Source organism: Oryctolagus cuniculus, chromosome 1, assembly GCF_051225735.1.
Source record: "Oryctolagus cuniculus isolate XC-2025 breed Fujian yellow rabbit chromosome 1, ASM5122573v1, whole genome shotgun sequence".
Taxonomy (NCBI): domain Eukaryota; kingdom Metazoa; phylum Chordata; class Mammalia; order Lagomorpha; family Leporidae; genus Oryctolagus; species Oryctolagus cuniculus.
Window position 1 is genome coordinate 236,148,782 of NC_142867.1, and position 23,719 is coordinate 236,172,500.

The following is a 23,719-nucleotide window of genomic DNA, read 5'->3' on the forward strand; positions in this document are numbered from 1 at the left end:
CGCAGGACAGGCGCGCGGCCGGCGACGGCGCGGCGGGCACACGGACGCTTCCGAGTGTGTCGCTCCGCGTCAGCTCCCACGAACGCGAGGGGCGCCGGGCCCGTAACAGCCGCCTGGCGAGCTTAACGCTCCTGGGGCGGGAACGCGCGCCGCGGGCCGCCCTGCAAGGCGCGAGACCCCGCCTGAAGCCTTGCGGCCCTCGCGGCGGTCCGTAGCGCCGCCGCCGCCGGGGGCGGGCCCTGCGCCCGGCCCCGCCCCGGCCCCGCCCCGCCCTCGCGCACGCGCACCGCCGCCCCGCACGCCGCCCGGCGCCCGCCCGAGCCGCAGCCTCGTTGCGCCCGCTCCGCGCTCCCGCCCAGGCGGCGGCCGACGCGACGCCCCAGGCCTCGGCCCGCCGCCGCCGCCGCGGCCCGGCAAGGTGAGTGGGCGCCCGCGCGGCCCCAGGCGGGCCTGAGGCGGGCGGGGGGCGGCCCCCCAGCGCCGCACGTGTTCCCCGCCGCGCCCCAGGCCCGGCCCGGCGCCGCCCGCGCCGCAGCGGCCCCGCCCGGGACCCCCGGCCGCCCGCCGGCGAGGACGAGCCTCCGGCCGCGACCCCCGCCCGCGTGACAGGCCTCGGGCCCTGCGCGGCGCCGAGAGACCCCGGCCCGCCCGCGCCCGGGCCGCGCTCCTTGCGGGGAGGCCCGGGCGCGAGGGCGCGTTGGGGTGCCGTGACCAGGCGCCCCTTTCTCGCCTCTGCGCGCCCCCTCGGCCGAGGCTCTGCAGGGAGACAGGTGAGCGGCCGGCGGCTGCCGCCCCGGGGGCGACCCTGGCTCGCCCGGGCCCGGAGAGCGGGTGGGTGCGGGCTGCGCCCTGTTCCCGCCCCGGCAGACGGAGAGCGGGTGGGTGCGGGCTGCGCCCTGTTCCCGCCCCGGGAGACGGAGAGGCGGTGGGTGCGGGCTGCGCCCTGTTCCCGCCCCGGGGTCGGGGTCTCTGGGTGCGGGCTGCGCCCTGTTCCCGCCCCGGGAGACGGAAAGCGGGTGGGTGCGGGCTGCGCCCTGTTCCCGCCCGGGGTCGGGGTCTCAGTGGGTGCGGGCTGCGCCCTGTTCCCGCCCGGGGTCGGGGTCTCAGTGGGTGCGGGCTGCGCCCTGTTCCCGCCCGGGGCCGGGGTCTCTGGGTGCGGGCTGCGCCCTGTTCCCGCCCCGGGTTCGGGGTCTCGAGGTGGGTGCGGGCTGCGCCCTGTTCCCGCCCGGGGTCGGGGTCTCGGTGGGTGCGGGCTGAGCCCTGTTCCCGCCCCTGGGCCGGGGTCTCGAGGTGGGTGCGGGCTGCGCCCTGTTCCCGCCCCTGGGCCGGGGTCTCGAGGTGGGTGTGGGCTGCGCCCTGTTCCCGCCCGGGGTCGGGGTCTCAGTGGGTGCGGGATGAGCCCTGTTCCCGCCCGGGGTCGGGGTCTCGAGGTGGTACAGCCCAGGAGTCGGCTGGACATACAGCCGGGACCGAGACGTGGGGGGGGGGGCAGGAGGCAGCAGCTGCCCTGGAGACGGACCCCCCCCCCTTCCCGAGCGCACCTGCACACCGGGACCCCGCCTGGTGCGGCAACTGCTGGCCCTGTGGGGTGGAGAAGCTGTGTCCAGGCTGTGTGATGAGAAATGGGGCGGGGGCTCCGGGGCTCCAGCTCCGCCCTCTCCTGGGGGCAGCCCTGGGTGGGGCAGGGCTTCCCTGTGCCCCTGGCCTTGGCGGTGGGGTCCCGGCCTGGCGCTCAGCTCAGAGCGGGCTCCATCCTTGGGCTGGGAGCCGGTGCTGCAGGTGGCACGGAGCTGTGGCCGCACCTCTGCCTGGATGCCCGGGCCTGTGCGGGGTGGGGCGGTCAGTGATGGTCAGTGTGGCTCCCTGGGCGCTGTTGTCTGCTGGGGCTGGTGACGGGCGTGCTGTACAGGTTGTGGGCGGCTCCTGCTGCCGGGCTGAGGCCGGTGAGCCGGGGCTGGACCCCGGCAGGCAGAGGCCCCCTGCTCTCGGGCACGGGGGTCGGAGCCTCTGAGGCTGCGAGTGCCCAGGCTGGGCACAGGCCACGGGGCCGCTCCTGTTTTCTGACGTGGCTTCTTTTTCTTTTTAATATTTATTTACTGAACGGCAGAGTTGCAGAGATGAGAGTGAGTGAGCTAGTGGGCGCAAGAGAGAACGAATCTTCCGTCTGCTGGTTCACTCCATATGGCAGGGGCCAAGCCAGGCTGAAGCCAGCAGCCAGGGGCTCCATCCGGGTCTCCCACGCGGGTGCAGGGCCCAAGCACTTGGGCATCTTCCACTGCTCTCCCAGGCCACAGCAGGGAGCTGGATCGGAAGTGGAGCAGATGGAAGATGTCTCCCTCTCTCTCTCTCTCTCTCTCTCTCTCTTTCTCTGCCTCTTTTATCTCTCTGTGTAACTCTGACTTTCAAATAAAAAATATTTTTTTTCATTTAAAGATTATTTATTTGAAAGGCAGTTACAGGGTGGGGGGTGTTTCCTTCCGCTGGCTCACTCCCCAGTTGGCCACAACGGCTGGAGCTGTGCCGACCTGAGGCCAGGAGCCAGGAGCTTCTTCTGGGTCTCCCACGTGGGTGCAGGGCCCAAGCACTTGGGCCATCTTCCACTGCTTTCCCAGGCCACAGCACAGCGCTGGATTGGAAGAGGAGCAGCCGGGACTCAAACCGGCGCCCATATGGGATGCCAGCACTGCAGGCGGTGGCTTTACCCACTGTGCCACAGCACTGGCCCTGAGAAATTTCTTTTTTATGCATTTTTTTTTTTTTGACAGGCAGAGTGGATAGTGAGAGAGAGAGACAGAGAGAAAGGTCTTCCTTTTGCCGTTGGTTCACCCTCCAATGGCCGCTGCGGCCAGCGCACTGTGCTGATCCAAAGGCAGGAGCCAGGTACTTATCCTGGTCTCCCATGGGGTGCAGGGCCCAAGCCCTTGGGCCATCCTCCACTGCACTCCCGGGCCACAGCAGAGAGCTGGCCTGGAAGAGGGGCAACCGGGACAGAATCCGGCGCCCCGACCGGGACTAGAACCCGGTGTGCCGGCGCCGCAAGGCAGAGGATTAGCCTAGTGGGCCGGCTGCTAGAGATTTCTAAGTAGATTTCTTTTTGTACCGTTTTTCCTGGGAATTAACGTCTAGATACGGTTTGCGCTGCCCAGGCCCACTGTAGACCTCGGTTAGCCGCAGCCTCCTGCCCTGCGGTCCCGCCTGCTGGGCGCCAGCGCCATGGCCACGGAGGAGAAGAAGCCCGAGACCGAGGCCGCCAGAGCCCAGCCCACCCCTTCCTCGTCCGCCACTCAGAGCAAGGTGGGGACCTGACGGCACTGCCCCCCTCCCGGCCTGGGGCGGCAGAGGTTAGGACTGGGCCTGCAGGGCCGGGCCGATGTCGCCGCCCGCCTTCCCCGAGTGACCGCAGTCCTGGTGAACGCCCGCGGCAGCTTCGTACAAAACACGGGCGCTCGGTCCTGCTCCCGTCTGCGGAACTCGGCCCTCGGCCCCAGCAGGCCCTGGGCGGGGATGTGGGCCCTGGTCTGGGCGGTGGGATGCGGGCCCTGGTCTGGGCGGTGGGATGGGGGCCCTGGTCTGGGCGGTGGGATGCGGGCCCTGGTCTGGGCGGTGGGATGCGGGCCCTGGTCTGGATGGTGGGATGCGGGCCCTGGTCTGGGCGGTGGGATGCGGGCCCTGGTCTGGGCGGTGGGATGCGGGCCCTGGTCTGGGCGGTGGGATGCGGGCCCTGGTCCGGGCGGTGGGATGTGGGGGCCTTTGGTGAAGGTACCAGGCCTGCAGGTGCAGCCCAGGGAAGCTGAACCAGGCTGGAGCTGCTGGGCCTGGGATGTGGCGGGGCCACGTTGGGGGGGGTTGGGGTGGGTGGGTTGGGGGTGGAGGTGGTCGCATCAGAGGGGCTGGGGGGGTGGGGGGTCACATCAGAGGGGCTGGGGGGTTGGGGGAGGTGGGGGTGGTCGCATCAGAGGGGCTGGGGGGGTTGGGGGGGTGGGGGTGGTTGTGTCAGCGGGGCTGGGGGTCTGGGGTGGTCACATCAGAGGGGCTGGGGGGGTTGGGGGTGGTCACATCAGAGGGGCTGGGGGGGTTGGGGGGTGGGGGTGGTTGCGTTAGCGGGGCTGGGGGGGTTGGGGGGTGGGGGTGGTTGCGTTAGCGGGGCTGGGGGGGTGGGGGTGGTTGTGTCAGCGGGGCTGGGGGGGCTGGGGTGGTCACATCAGAGGGGCTGGGGGGGTTGGGGGTGGTCACATCAGAGGGGCTGGGGGGGTTGGGGGGTGGGGGTGGTTGCGTTAGCGGGGCTGGGGGGGTGGGGGTGGTTGTGTCAGCGGGGCTGGGGGGGCTGGGGTGGTCACATCAGAGGGGCTGGGGGGGTTGGGGGGGTGGGGGGTGTTGCATCAGTGGGGCTGGGGGGGCTGGGGTGGTCACATCAGAGGGGCCTCTGGGGGGAACCGTGACCTCGGGTTGCAGGGTGGCTCCGGGTAGAGTCTCCAGCAGGCGCCTGGCCTAGGGGGGCTGCGCCGGCCTTCAGCTGGGGTCCACGTGGCTGCTAGCTGGGGGGGGGGGGCTTCTGCTAGTGGGACCTCTGCCTTCTCTCCAACAGCCCACGCCTGTGAAGCCCAACTACGCCCTGAAATTCACCCTGGCCGGCCACACGAAAGCCGTGTCCTCCGTGAAATTCAGCCCCAACGGCGAGTGGCTGGCCAGCTCCTGTAGGTGCCGCGGGCGGGGCGGGTGGGGGGGCGATCTCCCCGCGCTGGGGTCCGGGAAGCCCAGGCTGTGGGTGGCCGAGCGACCGTGCTCCCTGAGCCCCAGCCCTGCCTCCCTCTTTCTTTCAGCTGCTGATAAACTCATTAAAATCTGGGGCGCATACGACGGGAAGTTTGAGAAGACCATCTCGGGCCACAAGCTGGTGGGTGTCCCCGGGAGCGGGGCTGGAGGAGGCCTGGCGGGGGAAGGGCCCCCCGCGTGTTCCGCCGCGCTCTCCCTGTGCCCACACTGGCCCCCGCCGGCAGGCACAGCGCCCGGGCCTCTCGGGGGTCACAGCGCCCCGGCCTCTCAGGGTCACAGCGCCCCGGGGCCTCTCGGGGGGGGGTGTCACAGCGCCCGGCCTCTCGGGGGGGGGGGGTCACAGCGCCCCGGGGCCTCTCGGGGTCACAGCGCCCGGGGCCTCTCGGGGGTCACAGCGCCCCGGGGCCTCTCGGGGTCACAGCGCCCGGGGCCTCTCGGGGGTCACAGCGCCCCGGGGCCTCTCGGGGGGGGGGGGGGTCACAGCGCCCCGGCCTCTCGGGGTCACAGCGCCTGGGCCTCTCGGGAGTCACAGCGCCTGGGCCTCTCGGGGGTCACAGCGCCCCGGGGCCTCTCGGGGTCACAGCGCCCGGCCTCTCGGGGTCACAGCGCCCCGGGGCCTCTCGGGGGTCACAGCGCCGCGGGGCCTCTCGGGGTCACAGCGCCTGGGCCTCTCGGGGGGGGGTCACAGCGCCCCGGCCTCTCGGGGGGGTGGGTCACAGCGCCCGGACCTCTCGGGGTCACAGCGCCCCGTGGCCTCTCGGGGGGGGGGTCACAGCGCCCGGGCCTTTCGCGGGGTCACAGCGCCCCGTGGCCTCTCGGGGGGGGGGGGTCACAGCGCCCCGTGGCCTCTCGGGGGGGGGGGGTCACAGCGCCCGGGCCTTTCGCGGGGTCACAGCTCCCGGCCTCTCGGGGTCACAGCGCCCCGGCCTCTCGGGGGGGGGGTCACAGCGCCTGGGCCTCTCGGGGGGGGGGGTCACAGCGCCCCGGCCTCTCGGGGGGGTGGGTCACAGCGCCCGGGCCTCTCGGGGTCACAGCGCCCCGGCCTCTCGGGGGGGGGGTCACAGCGCCTGGGCCTCTCGGGGGGGGGGGTCACAGCGCCCGGGCCTCTCGGGGGTCACTGCGCCCCGGCCTCTCGGGGGTCGGCTCTGGGCCGAGCTCTGTCGCCGCCGGAGCTCACCGTGGTCTCCCCCAGGGAATATCCGACGTGGCCTGGTCCTCAGATTCCAACCTCCTCGTCTCTGCCTCCGACGATAAGACCTTGAAGATCTGGGACGTGAGCTCGGTGAGCCGCGCGCCCCCGCGGGGCCGGGGGGGGGGGTGGTGGTCCCGGCCCCGCCCGCCGGAGTCTGAGGGGCTTTGTTGCAGGGCAAGTGCCTGAAGACCTTGAAGGGCCACAGCAACTACGTCTTCTGCTGCAACTTCAACCCGCAGTCCAACCTCATCGTGTCGGGCTCCGTGAGTGCGGGGCGGGGCTGCGCGGGGGCGGGGCGGGGCTCCGTGAGTGCGGGGCGGGGCTGCGCGGGGGCGGGGCGGGGCGGGGCTCCGTGAGTGCGGGGCGGGCTGCGTGGGGGCTGCTGGGGGCGGGGCGGAGCTCCGTGAGTGCGGGGCAGGGGCGGGGCTGCGCTGCGTGGGGGTGGGGTGCGTGGGGGCGCGGCGTGGCGGAGGGGGGCCCTGCCTTCCTGCCGTGGGCCACTGTCCTGTCCCGCCTGCCCTAGTTTGACGAGAGCGTGAGGATTTGGGACGTGAAGACGGGGAAGTGCCTCAAGACCCTGCCCGCGCACTCGGACCCCGTGTCAGCCGTAAGTCCCCCCCACCCCCGGGACGCGGCCACTGCGGGCGTGGGCTTCCGGGGGCAGCGTCCCCGACCTGTCTCGGGGGAGCCGACCTCGGAAGGGGGTTCCGCGCGGAGGTAGCCTTGCTCGTCGGAGGTGGCCGGGATGGCCCGGGCCTGTGGACACGCGGTGGACGCTGAGTTGCTGGTCCCAGCCGTGCGTGTTGTCCGAGCTGCAGGCGTGCGGGCGCCATCCCGGGGTGCGGGGCGCGCGGGGAGAGCGAAGCCGCGTGCAGTGTCCGCGGCTGCTCCGTGAGCGGGGGTGGGGCGGTGGCTCGGCCTCAGGCCTGGCCGGAGCCTGCTGCAGCGTTTTGTCTGTGGGGCGTCTGGGCCTGTGCGGGACCCCCCCGCCGGGCTGTCCTCCAGGCACGAGTGGCGCTGAGCGGCTGGGGCGGAGGAACGCAAGGAGTGACCGGCGGGCGGGGTTAGTGAGCTTGAGGGGAGCCCTGGAGCCCCCGGTCCTCAGCTGTGGCTGCAGGCTTTTTATTAACGATTGATTTCCCGTGTCTTTGAAGGAGCGAAAGGGAGAGGCGGGTCCTCCGTACACGGCCTCATCCCCAGTGTGTCCGCAACGGCCAGGCCGAGGCCAGGCAGCCGGGACCCTGGGTGCGGAGGACCTGGGCTCTGCACCGGGCACCTGCTCTGGGCCGCGGGGCGGGCCTAGGTGGGCTCGGGGCTGGCCTAGGTGGGCTCGGGGCTGCCGGCGCAGTGGCCCGCGGCAGAGAATCGCTCTGCATCGGGGGAGGTGAGCGTGGCGTCCACGGCCTGGGAGAGCGGTGGCTGCTGCTGCTGCTGCCGGGGCCGCGGGCAGTGCCGCTGCGCCGGCCGGCTCCCCAGCAGGCGGCCCCCGCGGGGCCCAGTCTGGGAAACCGGACTTGGAGATTTCGGAGACGTAGCCACGGGAGACCCAGCACGGTGTGTGGGCAGCGTGTCGGGGTGTCACTGAAGTGAGTTGTCTGGGAGACGGGGCCGGGCGGAGCCAGGAGAACGCTGGCGCTCCGCGGGGTCACGGAGCGCCACCACGGCGTCGCCCTGCGTGGCCTTCGCCTGCGCAGCCGCTGGGGACCCGGGGTGGCCCCTGCTGTGCCCTGCGGGGCCTTGGGCGGGCTGGCACGCGCTGACTGCCCCCGCCCCGTGCTGGGGACCTGCTCAGGTCTGCAGCTGTTTCCGGCTGCCCGGGACGGCCCCGCAGTGCCAGGATAGTGTCCTTGGCGTCGGCAGCTGCACGGGGAAGCCGGCGCTGAGGCCCGGCCCGACGGTTGGGCCAGGGCAGTTCCAGAGGTGCCCCTTGCAGAGAGGCGGGCCCTGGGCCAGCCCTGACGGACCCTGACCCTTGACCTCGTGAATGACAGCCGGAGGCAGCCGGGGTCGTCACTTATCTCCGTCGCGGCGACCCCCGCTCCTTGGGTTCCACAGGAGGGGGTTGGGAAGCAGCGTGGGTCAGCTCCTGGGGTCCGCAGCCAGGGCGAGTGGGGGGCTTGGCCTAGAGGGTCCTGGATCTCGCTTCTGCCGGTGTGCGGGGCCTGTGCTCGGCGGTGGTCTGGCCGTCTGGACGGCTGCAGGCAGGTGCAGGCGCGGAGTGCGGGGAGACCCACGTGCCTCGGGTCGTCGGCCCCACGTTGCCTCGTCGGGCTGACCCCAGCCGGGCAGGCGGGGTGTTTGCTGTCGCTCCCCATCACTGCCCCGGGATCTCAGGGCCCGAGACAGCAGCTGGAGCCGTCGCTGTGCCCGCTTGACCCCGTGTGTGTGTCGCCTGCGGCTGGCCGGGCCCGGGGCCTGTGCACCGCCTCTGTCGTGCGTCCGTGCAGGCAGGAAGCAGCCTGGTGATGACCTGGAAGTACATCTGCCGACCCCACTTTCATTTTCAGGTTCACTTCAACCGTGACGGCTCGTTGATCGTCTCCAGCAGCTACGATGGTCTCTGGTGAGTGGGCGTCTGTCCCTTACCAGGGCTCGGCTCTGCTGTTCCGAGCTCGGACCGCGCGGCAGAGCCGGCGGCCTGGAGCTACCAGCGGCTTTCCTGCCGGGGGCTGCCGGCTTCGGAGGCCCAGAGGCGCCGAACAGGCTGGGGCGGGCGGCGGTGGGGCTGCGGGCTCTGGGGCCCCTGCTGTGGCGAGCCCTCAGTGAGAGGAGGGGCCTGGGGGCGGGGCTCTGCCGCGTGTCCAGTGGGTAACGCCCGGGGCGTGGGCGCTGTGTGTCCAGGAAAATGCAGCAATGCTTCAGTGGTGCCCAGCGGGTCCGTGACGGGGGCTGGCGTGGGCCACGGGGGCCGCTGCTGGCTCGGTTGATGAGCCCGGTCCAGAGGACGTGCTGGCTAGGGAAGGGCAGAGGGGGCCCTGGGCAGACAGCCTGGGAGGAGGGCCCTGCTCGGAGCTGGCGAGCTGGGCTTTGATGAACTCGCCCGCGCCTGTGTTGCTTTCGCGACACCCTTGAGCGCAAGGGGAGGCAGGTGCACAGCCGGGAGAAACTTCCCACAAGTGGGCCTGGCGGGCAGGTGGGGGACGCGGAGCCGAGACCGCGGGGCGCTGACACGCAGCGCTCTGCCTCGCTGCCCCCGGCCTCCGCCCCGCGCAGAGCCGGACAGGCCAGGGGCCCTGCCAGGCTTCCGTCCCAGCTGTAGCCGGCCGGGCGCCGAGCCCTCCTGGAGGCGCGTTCCGTGAGCCGGCTGCACCGTGGTGCTGGCCTGGGTGCTGACCAGACAGGCCTACAGGAAGTGCGTACCTGGCCCTGGCCTGCCCTGGCCACCGTCTCCCGGGGACCAGGTTTCCAAGGAAAACAGCAGAGGCCGGCTGGCATGCGTTGAGGGTTGTTGACGGAATCAGGAGAGGAGAAGCCGTGGGTCGGGAGCTGCCTGCAGCGGGACAGCCGGGCCCAGGCACGCGCTGGTGCCACAGAGGGCGCAGAGGCACCGGGAGGCCGGCGCAGTCAGGCGAGCGCGTGCCCGCGCCCCTGCCTGAGTTCCCTGCCGGACCGGGGGTCGCAGCCGCACGGGGCGTGGACGAGCGCCGTCTCTAGGAGACGGGTTCTGGTGTTCAAGGATCGGAAGCCCCCCGGTGTGGGGCAGCTTCCAGACACCAGCGTAGCCCCCGGTGCGTGCCGGGAGCCGGGAAGCCAGCCCGTGCTCAGCGGGCCTGGTGGGCCCGGGGTGGAACGGGGACGTCCTCCTGGGCTCCTGTGTGACGAGGACAGAGAAGCGGGGGTGTTCAGGGATGCGCCCGGGCGGACAGCAGGCTGTAGGGGCGCAGCCAGGTCGCCCGCCGCTCAGCCGGCCCCGAGGGGTTTTTGCGACTGGGGATGGAGTGGAATTGGGCCCCGCGGGGTCCTTGATGATGATGAGGGTGCCGTTGCTGGGTTGTAACCTGTACCCCCGAGGGACAAGTCTGGGGGCAGAAGAGGGTGCAGAGACCCGGACGCATGCAGGGCCCGCCCCTGTGGCAGGCAGAGGGCAGAGGGCAGAGGTCAGAGCCCAGGCCGTGGGGCGCTGGGAGAGGACGTGCAGGGACACAGGTGGGGGTGCGGGTTGCACCTGCCCAGGCCGCAGGGCCGGCACCCCGTGTCCTCACTGCCTACCTGCAGGGGGCGCCCCCACCTTCCTCCTGGGTGCCGGCTGCGGGGAGGGGTCCTCCCTGGGGAGCAGCGCCGGGCGGGGCGGGGCGGGGTGCCGGCGCTGACCGCTGGTGACTCCCTGTCCTCGCTGCTCTCCCCTGCTCTGAAGTCGCATCTGGGACACCGCCTCGGGCCAGTGCCTGAAGACGCTCATCGGTGAGTCCCGCGCGGCTGCCCCAGCTCCGTCCAGACCTGCCCCAGCTCCGTCCAGACCTGCCCCTCAGCACTGCCGGCTGTGGCCGGCAGCCCCTCCTGATGGCAGGTCAGCTCCTGCAGGGGCCAGCGTGCGGCGCTGGGCCTGTCGGGCCTCGCCCGGGACGGCTGCTCCGGCCTCCGGGCCTCCTGCACTGGGCTCGGACCTGCCGGCTGCTGCCCGCAGCAGAGCCAGCGTCCGGGCCTGGTCTGAGGAACGTGCGTGGCCCCGTGGTGGCACCCGTCCTCGTGGCTGTCCCCAGGCTGGGTGCAGAGATGCTGAGTAACCAGGGCCACACAGCAAACACAGCAAGTGGGTGCTGGGCCAGGACTTGGACCCAGCGGACGGTTAGCGCGGCCCAAGCCGCAGGCACGAGGCAGGGAGGAGAGGCCGGTGGCCTTCGTCTGCTCTCCCAGGCCCGGCGGACGAGCGCTCGACTTCTCTGGGTCGGGCAGTACGGGTCAGAGGCGGCGGGCGCTGGTTCACGGTAGCCGACGTGACCGGCTCGGCTGGCGGCTGCGTGGCCTCACCCCCCACGTCCCTTTGCAGTGTGTGTGAGCAGCCCACAGGAGCGGAGGCCCCGCCGAGCCCCTGGGGGTAACGCTGGGTGCCGGGTCCTCCCTGGTGCTGGGGACACCACGCCACACCGGCGCACACCCCAGGGACCCTGCCAGCCCAGGGGCACCCGGGGCCAGGGAGCGGCTGGCCTGACACTGGCCCGGGGCGCACCTCCCTGTGTCCCCTGGTGAGGAGGCCGGCACAGTCACGTCCTGGACCCTGGCCTTGGTGTTGCCGTGTGTGGGAGCGGTGGCCCCTGTAGCTGCAGTGCCGGCGCCCTGGTGAGGCTCTCGGGCCCAGGTCAGCGCCTGCAGGGCCAGCCTGGGGGTGACGGAGACCTCGGCCTCTGCCAGCGGCACCGCCAGCCTTGTCCCGAGCTGGGGGCGTGCCGGGGCCTGGTGGCAACCCTCACCGCTGGGACAGGCGTGGGCGAGGGCTCCAGGGTGGTGCTGGCCGCACGTGTGTGCCTGGGGGACGGGGTGCCGGGTCAGCCTGCCCGTCTGTGCCGCAGATGACGACAACCCCCCGGTGTCCTTTGTGAAGTTCTCTCCGAACGGCAAATACATCCTGGCCGCCACCCTGGACAAGTGAGTGCTGCGGGCGCCTCCCCGGTGCACCGCGCGCTGCCGCGGGGCGCTCAGTGGCAGCCCCCAGCAGCCGCCGGCCTCCGTGGAGCAGCACCTGGAGCCTCTGGGTGGGCACCTGCCAGGCCAGCCCGGCCCCCTGGTGGCCCCCTGCTCCCCTCCGAGGTCAGGGTTCCTGGGGGGGCAGGGCAGCTGGAGAAGTCCTGTGGATGTTCCCGCACGCAGCGTCCCACGGGGCCGGGGCTGGCGCTGGCTGGGTGGGGCAGGGGTGCGGTGCGCGCCCTCCCGGCTCCGGTGGGGACCGCTGACGCCCCTCACCCATCTATGCCTTGCAGCACGCTGAAGCTCTGGGACTACAGCAAGGGGAAGGTGAGGGGCGGGTCTGGGGGCCGCTGAGCCGGGAGGGGCTGGTCTGCGGCGGCTGGGGGGGGGTGTCTGGGGGCGGCTGGTGGGGGGGTGTCTGGGGTTGGCTGAGCCGGAGGTGGGGGTCTGGGGGGAGGGGCAGGTCCGGGGGCGGCTGAGCCGGGAGGGGCGGGAAGGGCTCAGCCGGCCCCCCCTTTCCAGTGCCTGAAGACCTACACGGGACACAAGAACGAGAAATACTGTATATTTGCCAACTTCTCCGTGACTGGCGGCAAGGTCAGTGCGGCTCGCTGCAGGCTGCCCTGGGCCTCCTGGGTTTGCCCGGCTGGGTGCAGGCGCCAAGCGGGCCCGTGGGCGTGCCCGGGTGCCTCCAGTCTGGCTGAATATGGCCCTGTGGGCAGGGTGGGCTTGGGGCGCCGTCCCTGCCTGGGGGTGGGGCGGGGCGGGCCTGGGGGGCGTGGCCCGAGGACCTCCAGCCTGCCTGAGAGTGGTGGTGTGGGTGGGGCGGGCTGAGGGCGTGGCCCGGGCGCCTGCAGCTTGGCTGCGGGGGCGGGGCTTCTCCGTCTAGTGTCCCGCTCCTAACAGGGCCCGTGCACACGCGTGTGCGCCCACACTGCCAAGCGGCACAGTCGGGAAGTTCTTGCATGCGTCCTGAGTGTGGGGGCCGGGGCGGGGCCTCTGCACGCGTGAGCTCTGACCTGCACGCGTGTGCTCCCCTCCAGTGGATCGTGTCCGGCTCGGAGGACAACCTGGTGTACATCTGGAACCTGCAGACGAAAGAGATCGTGCAGAAGCTGCAGGGCCACACAGGTGAGGCGCGGCCCGGCGGAGGCGGGCTTTGTGCAGGTCCCCTCGCGCCCCGGGGCGCTGCAGACCCCGACCCTCGCCCGGGCCAGGGCCCTGGGACGTCCCGGGCTGCGAGGCGGCCGCGCTCCTCTGGGGTCGGGGGCGGGGTCGGCGTCCCTGCCCGGAGCCTGGGCACGGGCAAGGGGCGAGGCTGGCCCTGGGCCCTGGGCACGCGGGGAGGGGGGCGTTGTGGGCAAGGCCGGCCCCGGGAGCGGGGAGCGGGGCGGGCGGGCCCCCAGCGCGGGCCACAGCGCGTCCTTGCCCGCAGACGTGGTCATCTCCACGGCCTGCCACCCGACCGAGAACATCATCGCCTCGGCGGCGCTGGAGAACGACAAGACCATCAAGCTGTGGAAGAGCGACTGCTAGGGGGCGTGGCCGGGGCGTGGCCACCCGGGCGGGGCGTGGCCGGGCGTGGCCACCCGGGGCGGGGCGGGGCGCCCCCGCGCGCTGTGCCCGCGCGGCGCCAACAAAGTTCTCGTGTGTCTCGAGGGTGACGTCCAGTTTCGTGAGTTGTGTCTTTGCGTAAACGTGCTGCACCTTTCTTGGTTTTTCGTTGCCCAGCGCCCCTGCTGCGACCACTCCCGCCGCCCCGCTCCGTCCCCGCGCTCCGTCCCCGCGCTCCGTCCCCGGGCTCCGTCCTGGGGCTCCGTCCCGGGCTCCGTCCCCGGGCTCCGTCCCCTGGGGCAGCCGCGGCCCGGCCTGGGCGTGGGCGGCCGCGAGGGCTCCCTGGGCACGCGGCCGGCGCGGGGCGGGGGCGGGAGTCAAAGGGTCTCCCCGAGGACGCGGGCCCGCGCTGCTCCTGGGCTCCGGTGTCGCAGGGCACCGCCCGGGACCCCCCCCCAGGCCGTGCTGCAGCCTGGGCAGCTCGCGGCTCCTGTGGGTGGGGGCCGCCCAGGGCGGGGCCGCAGAGGCAGTGGGGCCGCCCCCGCTGCCGGGCCTGGGACTGCGCCGGGAGAGGTGGGTGCGGGGGCTGGGCGCAGCGCCGGGGCGTCCCCGGGACCCGGACTCCGGCTCTGGTGGCCGCGGCTCCCTCGGGGGCTGTGAGTGGCCGTGTCCCGGATATAGTTTATTTTTTCTACATTTGAATTCTCTGTTGTAGATTTATGTAAAAATACATTTCTTTTTGAAATTAAAGATTTTCATGTCTTGTAATTTCGTCCTACAAGAATTCTTCTTTCCTTTTTGAGGTTGTTTCCCTGGAAGTTAGTTAGGCAGACACGGGGGGGGGGGGGGGCTTGCACCCAGTGCTCAGGCCCGCGTGGGTCCCCTTGGGGGTGTCGGGGGCAGCAGCCCTGCGGCTTCGTCCTCCGCCTGCCGGCCCGGCCCCGCCGGACGTCCTTGGTGTGCGGAGACCTCGGCTGATGATGGACAGCGGGAGTGGGCGGGCCGAGGTGCGCCCCCGCAGCCGGAGGGACCCCTGCAGGAAGCCGAGCGCCGCGGTGTGGCCACCAGATTTCGGTTTCTAGAACAATCCGAGGGGCGGAGAGAACCCATGCGCTCTGCTCGCCCCAAGCGCTGGCCGGCCGGAGCCGGAGATGGACATGGGCGCCTGGTCACTGTCCCCGCGGGGCCACAAGCGCCACGTGGCCAGGGCCCGCCCCACTCCGCGCCCGTGTCTCCCGTGTTCCCGGGGAGCCCCCCGCCCCCCGCAGCTGGTGGGCCTGGAAGCGCCCACAGTGCAGGGCCCTGAGGGACCCCGTCTGCTGGGGGGCGGACCGAGCAGGGAGCCCTGAGGTCGTGGGGGAGGGTGGCACCCAGACACAGCCGGGGTCCTGGGGCGCGGAGGCCCGGGGCAGGCCGCGGTCCCGCGCCGCTCTGCGGAGCGTGGGCTGGCTCCAGGCCTGGGCACGTGCGTGTCCGTCCACGCTCCTGGCCACGCTCGGGGCCTTCAACGTGGGTGGTGCTGACGTCAGGCCACGGCCAAACCCCAGGCCCCTAGCAGGCTCCTCCAGGGTCTGCAGCCGAGGTCCCGCGTGGGTGTCGGGGCCCGAGCGGCCCGTGGGCGCCTACTCCGCTCTCCACAGTGGGCCGGGGGACACCTCAGCGCCCCACCCCTGCCTTCCGGGGCCTGCCCCTCCTGTCTCCTGCAGAGACCCCTACCCGGCGGGCGCGGGCCGGCCGCCCCTCCTCTCTCGGTCCCCCTTCAGGGACCCTGGGACCAGGAAGGGGCCGCGGGCCCGGCTGTGCCCGTGGCGTGGGCGTGGGCAGTAATAAAAAAACAGTGGTTAGATGCCACGAAGTAGGTGGCAATGCCTTAACCGTATGTGTGTTGTAAGGCCCGAGGGCCTCTTCCATCCTTGTCAAGGGGAGTGCTAACCTTCTCTCCTTTCATACAACACGGCTCCTAACCCGTCCACAACATATTTAAAGCCCAAAAATCCACTCACTTTACGACGACGGTGACTTTCACTCAGCCTACACAACTCATATTTGCGAAGTATTGAGGAAAAGACGAAAAAAATCGCTGTTCCTCCGGAGAATTTTATTCACTCGAGCGTAAATTAAGAAAAAACAGACCTGCGTTTGTGTTTTAATATATTCATAAAACTAGCCAATCAGAGGCTGAATGGAACAACCGGAAGTCCCGGGCGTCCTTCCGCGAGGCCGAGTCCCCCGGAAACAAAACAGGGCGGGCGCGCTTCCTGCGGCGACGCGACGCGCCTCGCCGGCGGACGGAAGCGCCCCGCACCCTCGGCGGAAGTGGAAGTGGCTGGTTTCGAATCAGAGAACGAAGTTCGGAAGATCCGCCCACGAACTTCCGGACGCGGCTCTTCGCTTGGAACTGTGGGTGCTCGGGGCGTTGGGGCCGCGGGGCGCTCAGGGTCTGCGCATGCTCTGCGCGGTCGTGTGGCTGCGTGGTCGCGCTCCGCGGGCCGAGAGCCCGCGCGGCCTGCGTGGGTCGTGGCGCCCTCGGATCCGGGTGCAGTGTCCGCGCGTGGCCCTTGGGCTCCCCGCGGCGGTGGTGGCGCCCTCGCTGGATGGCGCGTGCGTCCGACGGCCCCGCAGCCCTGAGCGCCGACTGTATACGCGCCGAGCGCTGCACCTGCGGGCGCCGAGGCGGGGCCGGGCCGGGGGTCCTGGCTCTGCCCTGCTCCCTGCCCTGTCACTCACAGCCGGTGGCTGCGGCCAGGAGCCCCCTGCCCTTGGGCCTCCCGGGCTGGGGCTGGGCTCACAGGACCCCCCCCGCCAGGTGCGGACCTGGGGCCTCGCCCACCCCACACTCCGGCCCCCGCAAGATCCTGGTCCCCGGTGGGCTGGGCGCGAGGGGCCCGGGCGCCCTGGAGCCGCTGGCCAGGCTCCCCAGCCGTACGGTGGGTCCGGACCTCTGGGGAGGGGGGCGCAGGGTCCCGCCCCCCCAAGTCAGGCCAGGAACCTGTATCCATGACCCCCTCCCCCGTGCGCTGGCGTCCCAGGGGCCGGGGTCTCCTCGCCCCCGGGGGCCTGGACTTGTGTCCTGACGACCCCCACGCCCAGGGGGTCGGCGTCCGCGGCCGAAGCCCCGCCCACACCTTCGGCCGGGGTCCCGGGCAGAAGCCCCTGGGGGGCCGGGGCGGGGCTGGTGTCTCCCGCACACCTGTACCCCGGGCGCCCCGCCGGCGGCGTCCTCGGGTGGCCAGGGGGCGTCTGGGCTGTCGGAGCCCTGGGCTGGTGTGGGGAGGAGAAGACCCCCGCCCGGGGACCTAGAAGACCCCCGGGGGATCTGGCCTGGGCCCCGTGCGGCCCCGGCGGTGCGCCCTCTGGCGGCCCCTGCTGGACTTGCGCGCACGCCCAGCCCTGGCCTGGCCGTTCCGGTCCCCGGGAGGCACTGGCGGTCCGGGCTGCCCGCCTCGGCCCCGGGACCGCGCTCTGGCCTCCAGGCCCACGCGTCCTCGGAAGCCAGGGTCCAGACCTCTCGTGAGGCTCCTGTTCCAGCCCTGGGGAGTGGCCGGGGACCCGGGCTGGGGCAGCTGGGGGAGTCAGGCTGGCTTGCGCCCCTCGAGGTGGCTTCCCTGCCCAGGAAGCCCCCCGGGCATACGGCCCCGTCCAGCTGCTCTTCTGTGGCTCCCAGCTCTGGGCGCCAGGAGGAAGCCTCAGCCAGCGGGCAGTGTGGTGGGAGACTGCCCTCCCCTGCCGGGCAGCCCGATTCCTCCCCCGGGTTCCCGAGCATCTGCGGGCTGGGTGGGGGTGGGCACAGGCCTCTTCCGCACGCTAGCCCCGGGGCCTTCCCAGACGGAATCCCGCCCTCTTGGTCTTGGCCCACTTGAGTGACCGCTGAGGCCCAGGGGTCAGCCTGGAGCGCTGATCCTGGATGCCACGCAGGCCAGACCAGGGTGGGTTCCCAGCCCCTGCCTTGCACCTCTTTGGGAAGACACATGCGAGGCACAGACGTCTGGTCAGGCTGCCGGGCCGGGGGCCTGGGGCTCCTCTCCGGGTGGGACCACCAGGGACCCCTCTCGCGGGCACTGTGTCGGGCGATTCCAGCAGTGTCCACCAGGGGGCGAGGCTGCGCCACGCAAGCGGGCTGACCCCAAGCCTCAGCCGCCAGGGGTAGCGTTCCAGGCCCCCCGCGGGCTTCTTGGCCCATTTGCCCGATGGCTGCCCCGGCAGGGGCTGGGCTGGGTCGTGGCAGGGCCGCGATGCCCCCATGTGTCACAGAGACACAGGCTGGGGGCTCGGGTGCACAGGGGTGCTGGGAGGAGAGCGAGCGAGCGAGCGTCCATCCATCTTCTGGCTCACTGCCCACGCAGCCAGACTGGGACAGCCGGGAGTCCACGGGGTCTCCCAAGTGTGCAGGCCTCACCTGGGGGGCTCTGCGTGCCGCCCCATCATGGCCCCGCCCCACAGCCGCCACCCGGCTGGGGCCCGCGGGTGCCCCCAGGCCCTGGTCAGGCCCGAGGTGGGCGTCCTGGGGCAGGGAGGCCGGGGTCTGCACGCTGGACCTGCGTGGAGGCAAAGCCCCCCAGGCGGGGCACGGCCTAGGCCACGGCGGGCGCAGGAGGCAGAAGTCGGTGGGATTTCTTGGCACTGGCCTGGCCGCCTGGTGCGCCCGTGGGCGTGGCCGAGTGGAAGGCGCAGAGGGGCTGGTTGGGGGCTCCGACCCGGCCGCAGTGCAGGCCCCTGGGGGAGAAATGCCGCCGCCAGGCTGGGAGACCCCCTGCACAGGGCCCCAGACCACCGCAAAGACCTTGGCTTGCTGGGGAGGCCTGGAGTGTGGGGGCCGCGCCCAGAGGAGCAGGGCGGGGGCGTGGGGAGGAGGAAGGTGATTGGACGACGCCTCAGCCACCCGGCAAGGCGGGCAGCGTGGAGGAGGCGGCCGGGCAAGTCCAGGTAGGGGTGGGGCTGGCCTGGCTCGCTCGGCCTGCCCTCCCCTGCTGTGCCCCGGCCCCCGGGGAGAGGACGGTGGGTACGTTGGAGACTCGGGGCTCAGCCGTGGGCGCCTGCGGGCTGCCGGTGCCCAGGCGCCGAGGGGCCGGGCGAGGTTGGGGGGCACCCCTCCTCCTGCCGCTCCGGGGTGGGGCAGGAGTGTCCCAGGCACGAGGCCCTGTTCTGTTGTCACCCGCTGCACTGGCCACAAGGGGCAGCAGTGTCCACTTCCGGGGCTGGGTCTGGGGCAGGCGCTCCCACCAGGCAGCGTCTGGGGAGGGGGCGGATGAGGAAGTAGGAGCCGGGAGGGTCCCGCGCCTGACAGCCGGCCGCTCCCGCCGGCCCATCCCGACGGTCCTGACCCCACGGCCTCGCGCTGTGGCCCCGTGGCCTCTGCTATTTCTGGTCCTGCTCACGTCCGCAGCTCCCGCGGGCGCCACGCTGGGCTGCAGGCCACAGCGGGGGAGGAGCCGGGCCCTGCACGTGCACCGAGCCACGAGGGGCCGCGGGCCGGACGCCGGGGCGCGTGGGAAGGACCCCGGGTCCCCTCCTGGGCCGGGCTCCCTCGGGCAGCCTTAGGGGACGTCCACGTGGCCACCCTGTCCCCACGTGGCCTCTCCTTCCCCGGGTGCCTGTCATGAAGACCCCGTCACTCGCTGTAACCCGGGGTGGTCCCATCTCAAGATCCTGCAGACCCCTGTCTAAGTGCGGTCGCAGCCCGGGTTGTGGCGCTGGGCCTGGGACGCTCCCGGAGCCGCCATCTTCACATCTGCATCGTGGAGACACGTGACCGCCAGGCGGCCCAGGCGGAGTGGACGCTCGGTGCCTTCCTGCACCCCCCCCGGGTTCCATTCCTCCCTCCGCAGGGGTCGGACCCGGGCTGCGTGGCTGGCCCGTGGTGTCCTGCGTGGCCAGCCCGTGGTGTCCTGCATGAGCTGGGGGTGGCGGCCTCTTCGAGTCTGGACCCCGGGGCTGTGCAGGCCACTGGAGGGCTCCTGGACTGAGAGTCGGGGTCCCCTTCACCCTGCACATGGCCTTGCCCCTTCCCCCGGCCCGGGTGGACAGCGTGGCGCCCGGCGTGGCCCTGCAGGCCGTGGCCTTCTCCTTCCAGGACCCCCTCCGAGGTGGCCAGGAGCACGGCCCCTTCCAGGCCCGCACAGCCCGGTGGTCTTGGCTGAGGGACAGGGTACTGGGGCAGGGAGGGGCTCCAGGTTGGGGGGTGGGGGCAGCGTGGGGCCAGGCACAGCACAGGTGCCTCCCGGGGGAGCGTCTGGGCCGCCTGCGCATGGGCTGAGGCCAGAGCTGGGCTCGGCTGCTCTGCCGACCTCGATGCGGGACCAGGGCCGCGCCCCTTGGAGAGGCCCAGCACCCCCGGGGTCCCCTGGCTGGGCCCTGACGAGACCCCTCGGCATCGTGGTGCTGCCCGTGGACCTGCTGTCCTGTTTACTTAGCCGGCAGTGACCCCTGCTGCTGCCGCTGCTCCCTGGGGCCTGGGCGCTCCCGCTGGACGCCGTGACCTCGGCCTTGGCCTTCCGGTCCGCGTTTCCTGCTCCCTTCCAGGCGCACGGCCGGGGTGGGGGCGAGGGTGCGTCCACCCCGCTCCGCGCGGGCCCAGTCCAGCCTGCGGGCTCCTCCCCTCGGGGCCTCCTCCTTGCTCGAGGGGCCAGGCCAGGCGCGGGGGGCACCAGTGTAAGCCCTGGGGGCTCAGAATACAGGAGGGGGGCTGGGGGAGGGAGGGAGGGAGGGGGTTGCTTGGAGGACGCGGCTCCCAGGAGGGAGACAGGAAGTGGCCGGTGGCTGACTTTGCTTGGGGTGACTGGGGGGGCTTCCCCAGGGGCGGGGTGGTTACCCTTGGGCCTGAGGGGCCAGGAGGAGCCGCTCCCCAGAGACCCGGAGAGACGGGATGCAGCTCCCGGGCCCGGACGGGCGAGGGCCCAGGGTGGCACTGAGCTCGGCTGGAGGGGGCGGCGAAGCCGGAGCAGCGCCGTGCAGGTGCCCCCCCGTCCCCAGGGGCTGCCCCCGTCACCCCTGTCACCCTCCGCCGTGAGTCCCGTGTCCCTGTCCTCTGCCCGTCCCAGCCGGGGACGCCGGCGTGCACTCCGCCTTGTCACTGTCATCTGGGCCCCTCTGGCCTCCTGACACCGTGGAAGCCACCGCTGGCCTCGCAAGTCCAATCCGCCCCGCCCCGCCCCTCCCCTCCCCTCCCCTCTGCTCCCCTCCCCTCCCGTCTCTCCCTCCCCTCTCTCCCCTCCCCTCCCCTCCTGTCTCTCCCTCCCCTCCCCTCCCCTCCCCTCCTGTCTCTCCCTCCCCTCTCTCCCCTCCCCTCCCCTCCTGTCTCTCCCTCCCCTCTCTCCCCTCCCCTCCCCTCCTGTCTCTCCCTCCCCTCCCCTCCCCTCCCCTCCCCTCCTGTCTCTCCCTCCCCTCTGCTCCCCTCCCCTCCGCTCCCCTCCCCTCCCGTCTCTCCCTCCCCTCCCCTCCCGTCTCTCCCTCCCCTCCCCTCCCCTCTCTCCCCTCTGCTCCCGTCTCTCCCTCCCCTCTGCTCCCCTCCCCTCCCCTTCCCTCATGGCTCCTGCCAGGCTCCTCTGGCTGCCCCCAGCCTCCCCCAGCCCGGCCCCTCCACCAGCCCCAGGCCCCAGGGGGCTTCTCCTTTCATTTCAGCGCCAGCCTCCTCCCACCCCCATGCAGGGAGCCCCCCCCCGGAGCTGGCCTCTTCCCTTTGCTCACTCCCGCCTCCCACCCGGCCCAGAACTTCTCTCCCTGGTCACCCGGTCACTGTTAGGCCACCCTGACCCTGCCAGGCCTCCTGCTCCCCGGGGAGCCAGGCCCTTGGGTCAGCGAGGGGCGCCCACCTGCAGGTGGCTTCTCAGGTCACCCTTCGAGGGCCTGCAGGCCACCGCACTGTCCACCAGGCCTCAGCTGCACCCCTGACAGGGTGTGGCAGGAAGGAAGCCCCCAGGCTCTGGAGCAGGTGGGGGGGGCAGGTGGGGGGGGGAGCAGGTGGGGGGAGGAGGTGTGGGGGGCAGGTGTGGGGGAGCAGGTGGGGGGCAGGTGGGAGGGGAGCAGGTGGGGGAGGAGGTGTGGGAAGCAGGTGGGGGGAGCAGGTGTGGGGGGCAGGTGTGGGGGGAGCAGGTGGGGGAAGCAGGAAGGGGGAGGAGGTGTGGGGGGCAGGTGGGGGAGGAGGTCTGGGGGGCAGGTGGGGGAGGTGGGGGCAGGTGTGGGGGGCAGGTGTGGGGAGGAGGTGTGGGGGGCAGGTGTGGGGGAGCAGGTGGGGGCAGGTGTGGGGGGAGCAGGTGGGGGCAGGTGGGGGGAGCACGTGGGGGAGGTGGGAGAGCAGGTGTGGGGGAGCAGGTGGGGGCAGGTGTGGGGGAGCACGTGGGGGAGGTGTGGGGGGCAGGTGGGGGCAGGTGTGGGGGGGCATGTGGGGGGGAGCAGGTGGGGGCAGGTGGGGGAGCACGTGGGGGCAGGTGGGGGGCAGGTGGGGGCAGGTGTGGGGGGAGCAGGTGGGGGAGCAGGTGGCTCTGCGAGGGGAGGGGCTCGGCTTGGCTTCAGGAGCCCCCGGCCCCTGTGGTGTCTCCGGGCCAGCGGGGCTCTGAGGTCGCACTGGGCACACGCCCGAGCCTGTCTTGTGTCCGGTGTCTCTGACAGGGGCTGACGGAGGCCGGGCCTCCCCCGTGTGTGGGCACAGCGGCCCTGACCTGCCGGGCCCAGCCCACGCGGTGCTGGCCGCGGGAGGGGCCTGCAGGTTGAGCACACGTTCACGGGGGCCACGCGGAGGCCACGGCCGGTAACTGAGACGGAGACGGGGCGTCGGGCGGGCGGGCGGGTCACCCACACTCGCTTTCACCCGCTCTGCAGGCCGGCTCGGGTGTCACCCCCAGTCCAGGTGCAGCTGGGACCCGGTCCAGAGCACGCGGCTGGCCACAGACACGTCCGCCGGGCCCTCGGTTCCCGCGCCGCGTGAGACAAGGGAAACTTTCCTCCTTCCAGCGGGAGAAAGGGGCAGGCTTAGGACCAGCCCGGCTCACACCAGAGCGCCTGGTTCGAGTCCCGGCTGCTCCACTTCCATCTGGCTCCCTGCTGTGGCCCGGGAAAGCGGCGGAGGACGGCCCAGGTGCTGGGGCCCCTGCCCGCGGTGGCAGACCCGGGGAGGCTCCTGGCTTCGGCCTGGCCCAGTGCTGGTGGATGCGGCCATCTGGGGAGTGACCCAGCAGATGGAAGACCTCTCTCTCCCTCTCTCTCCCCCTCCCTCTCTCTCCCTCTCCCTCTCTCTCTCTCTCCCTCTCTCTCTCCCCCCTCTCCCTCATTCTCTCTCTCTAACTCTGACTTTCAAGTAAATAAAATAAATTAAAAAAATAAATTAAATGGAGAGAGTAGAAAACTGGAGAGAAACGTTTGCTGCCCCGCCCTCCTGTGCGTGCACCTGTGTGAGTGTCACACACGTGTGCACAGAATGTGTTCGCGTGTGCTCACGCGTGTGCAGGGTGCAGGTATCTCAGTCGCCAGAGCTCAGACCTGGCCACCTCCCGTCGGGGACCGTCCTGTGCTGGGGTCCCCCTGGGGCTGACCAGGGGCTGAACTGACCCCTGGTGCTGTTCTGTGCCACACCGGCACTTGGCTTGCCCCTCCCCCTGGCCAGCGGCTGCCCGAGCCTCCCACGGGCGTCCCCGCCCAGCCCTGGGATTCGGCTGCTTCTCGCCCGCTCCTGCCTCCGGCTTCCCCGGGGCTGGCAGGGAAGCAGCCCGTGCTCTGAAGTCGGCCTGCAGAGCGGGGCCCGCGGGCTGGCTGCCGCCGTGTGCGTGGCGCGGCCGGCTCTGCACCCGTGGGCCCGGCCCATCTCTGCCAGGAGCACCAGCAGACGGCAGCTCCCCGGCCCCGCCCAGACTTGCCCGTGGTCGAGACACTGGCGGAAGCCCAGGACGCCAGTGGGCTCTGGTCCTCCCGGGCAACTCCCAGGCCAGCTGTGGGACGGCCCCGGCCTCGCTGGGCCCAGGAGCACCCAGGTGGGCAGCAGGAGGAGGCACAGGTGGGCTCTCCCCGGGCTCCCCAGGCAGGAGGAACCGGACCCCCAGCTGGGCTCGAGGCTGTTAGGAGGACATTGTGGGGGCTCCAGAGCCCAGGGGCGCCCGACCCACCTCAGGCGGGGCACAGGTGTGGGTGGCGGGGGGGGGCCCTCTGCAAAGCTCCCAGGCACCCCTGCCGCCGGGGACCCACGGATCACGGACGGAATCCTGCGTCCGCCCCTGAGCCCAGCAGGCTCCTGCAAGGCCGATGGACACAGTGTCCATTTCTCAGATGGCGCGTGGCTGCGCCCCCCACCCTGCCCTGCCCCCACCCGGGGTGAACACAGGAGCCAGCGCCTTGAAACGGCCGGGGAGAGCATGTGGGGGGCGTAACCCCAGGGGCTGGGCAGGGCGGGGGCCGCCACTGTGGGGGGATTTCTGGAGGCAGCGTGGGAGTGAGGCTAAGTCCTCAGGTGCGGCTAATTCCGCCCAGGGCCCGACGCCACTGGCGCCTCCCGCGTCTTGGAGGAAGTAGGGAGCCAGGAGAGAAACTCCCCGCCCGGGGCGGGGGCAGAGCCCCCTGGAGCCGGGCCCTGGGGGAGGGGTCCCTGTGGCCAGC

The 23,719-nt window shown here is 72.1% G+C and overlaps 1 protein-coding gene, 1 long non-coding RNA gene and 1 other non-coding gene across 4 annotated transcripts; 2 read left to right on the top strand and 1 right to left on the bottom strand.

The window, feature by feature from the left end:
* Window positions 1–277: 277 nt before the first annotated feature.
* WDR5 (WD repeat domain 5) lies at window positions 278–13,909 on the top strand. Of its 2 annotated transcripts, none has more exons than XM_070066673.2 (14): window positions 278–418; window positions 3,127–3,294; window positions 4,586–4,694; window positions 4,821–4,894; window positions 5,966–6,055; window positions 6,139–6,228; window positions 6,489–6,572; window positions 8,473–8,528; window positions 10,320–10,366; window positions 11,473–11,548; window positions 11,881–11,914; window positions 12,110–12,184; window positions 12,631–12,718; window positions 13,023–13,909. In XM_070066673.2, the coding sequence occupies exons 2-14, from the start codon at window positions 3,214–3,216 to the stop codon at window positions 13,121–13,123; spliced, it is 1,005 nt and encodes a 334-aa protein (XP_069922774.1). In that variant the 5' UTR covers window positions 278–418; window positions 3,127–3,213; the 3' UTR covers window positions 13,124–13,909. The 2 variants fall into 2 exon arrangements, with proteins under 2 accessions (XP_069922774.1, XP_069922772.1); XM_070066671.2 differs by having other exon boundaries at window positions 280–418; window positions 3,147–3,294.
* Window positions 13,910–14,970: 1,061 nt separating this feature from the next.
* On the bottom strand, window positions 14,971–15,096 carry LOC138847920 (U6atac minor spliceosomal RNA). Its single transcript, XR_011385795.1, has one exon. It is a non-coding gene; the product is annotated as a U6atac minor spliceosomal RNA (small nuclear RNA).
* A 4,565-nt stretch (window positions 15,097–19,661) lies between these two features.
* On the top strand, window positions 19,662–22,478 carry LOC149128924 (uncharacterized). The gene is made up of 2 exons (XR_016213971.1): window positions 19,662–19,789; window positions 21,956–22,478. It is a non-coding gene; the product is annotated as an uncharacterized LOC149128924 (long non-coding RNA).
* Window positions 22,479–23,719: the final 1,241 nt, after the last annotated feature.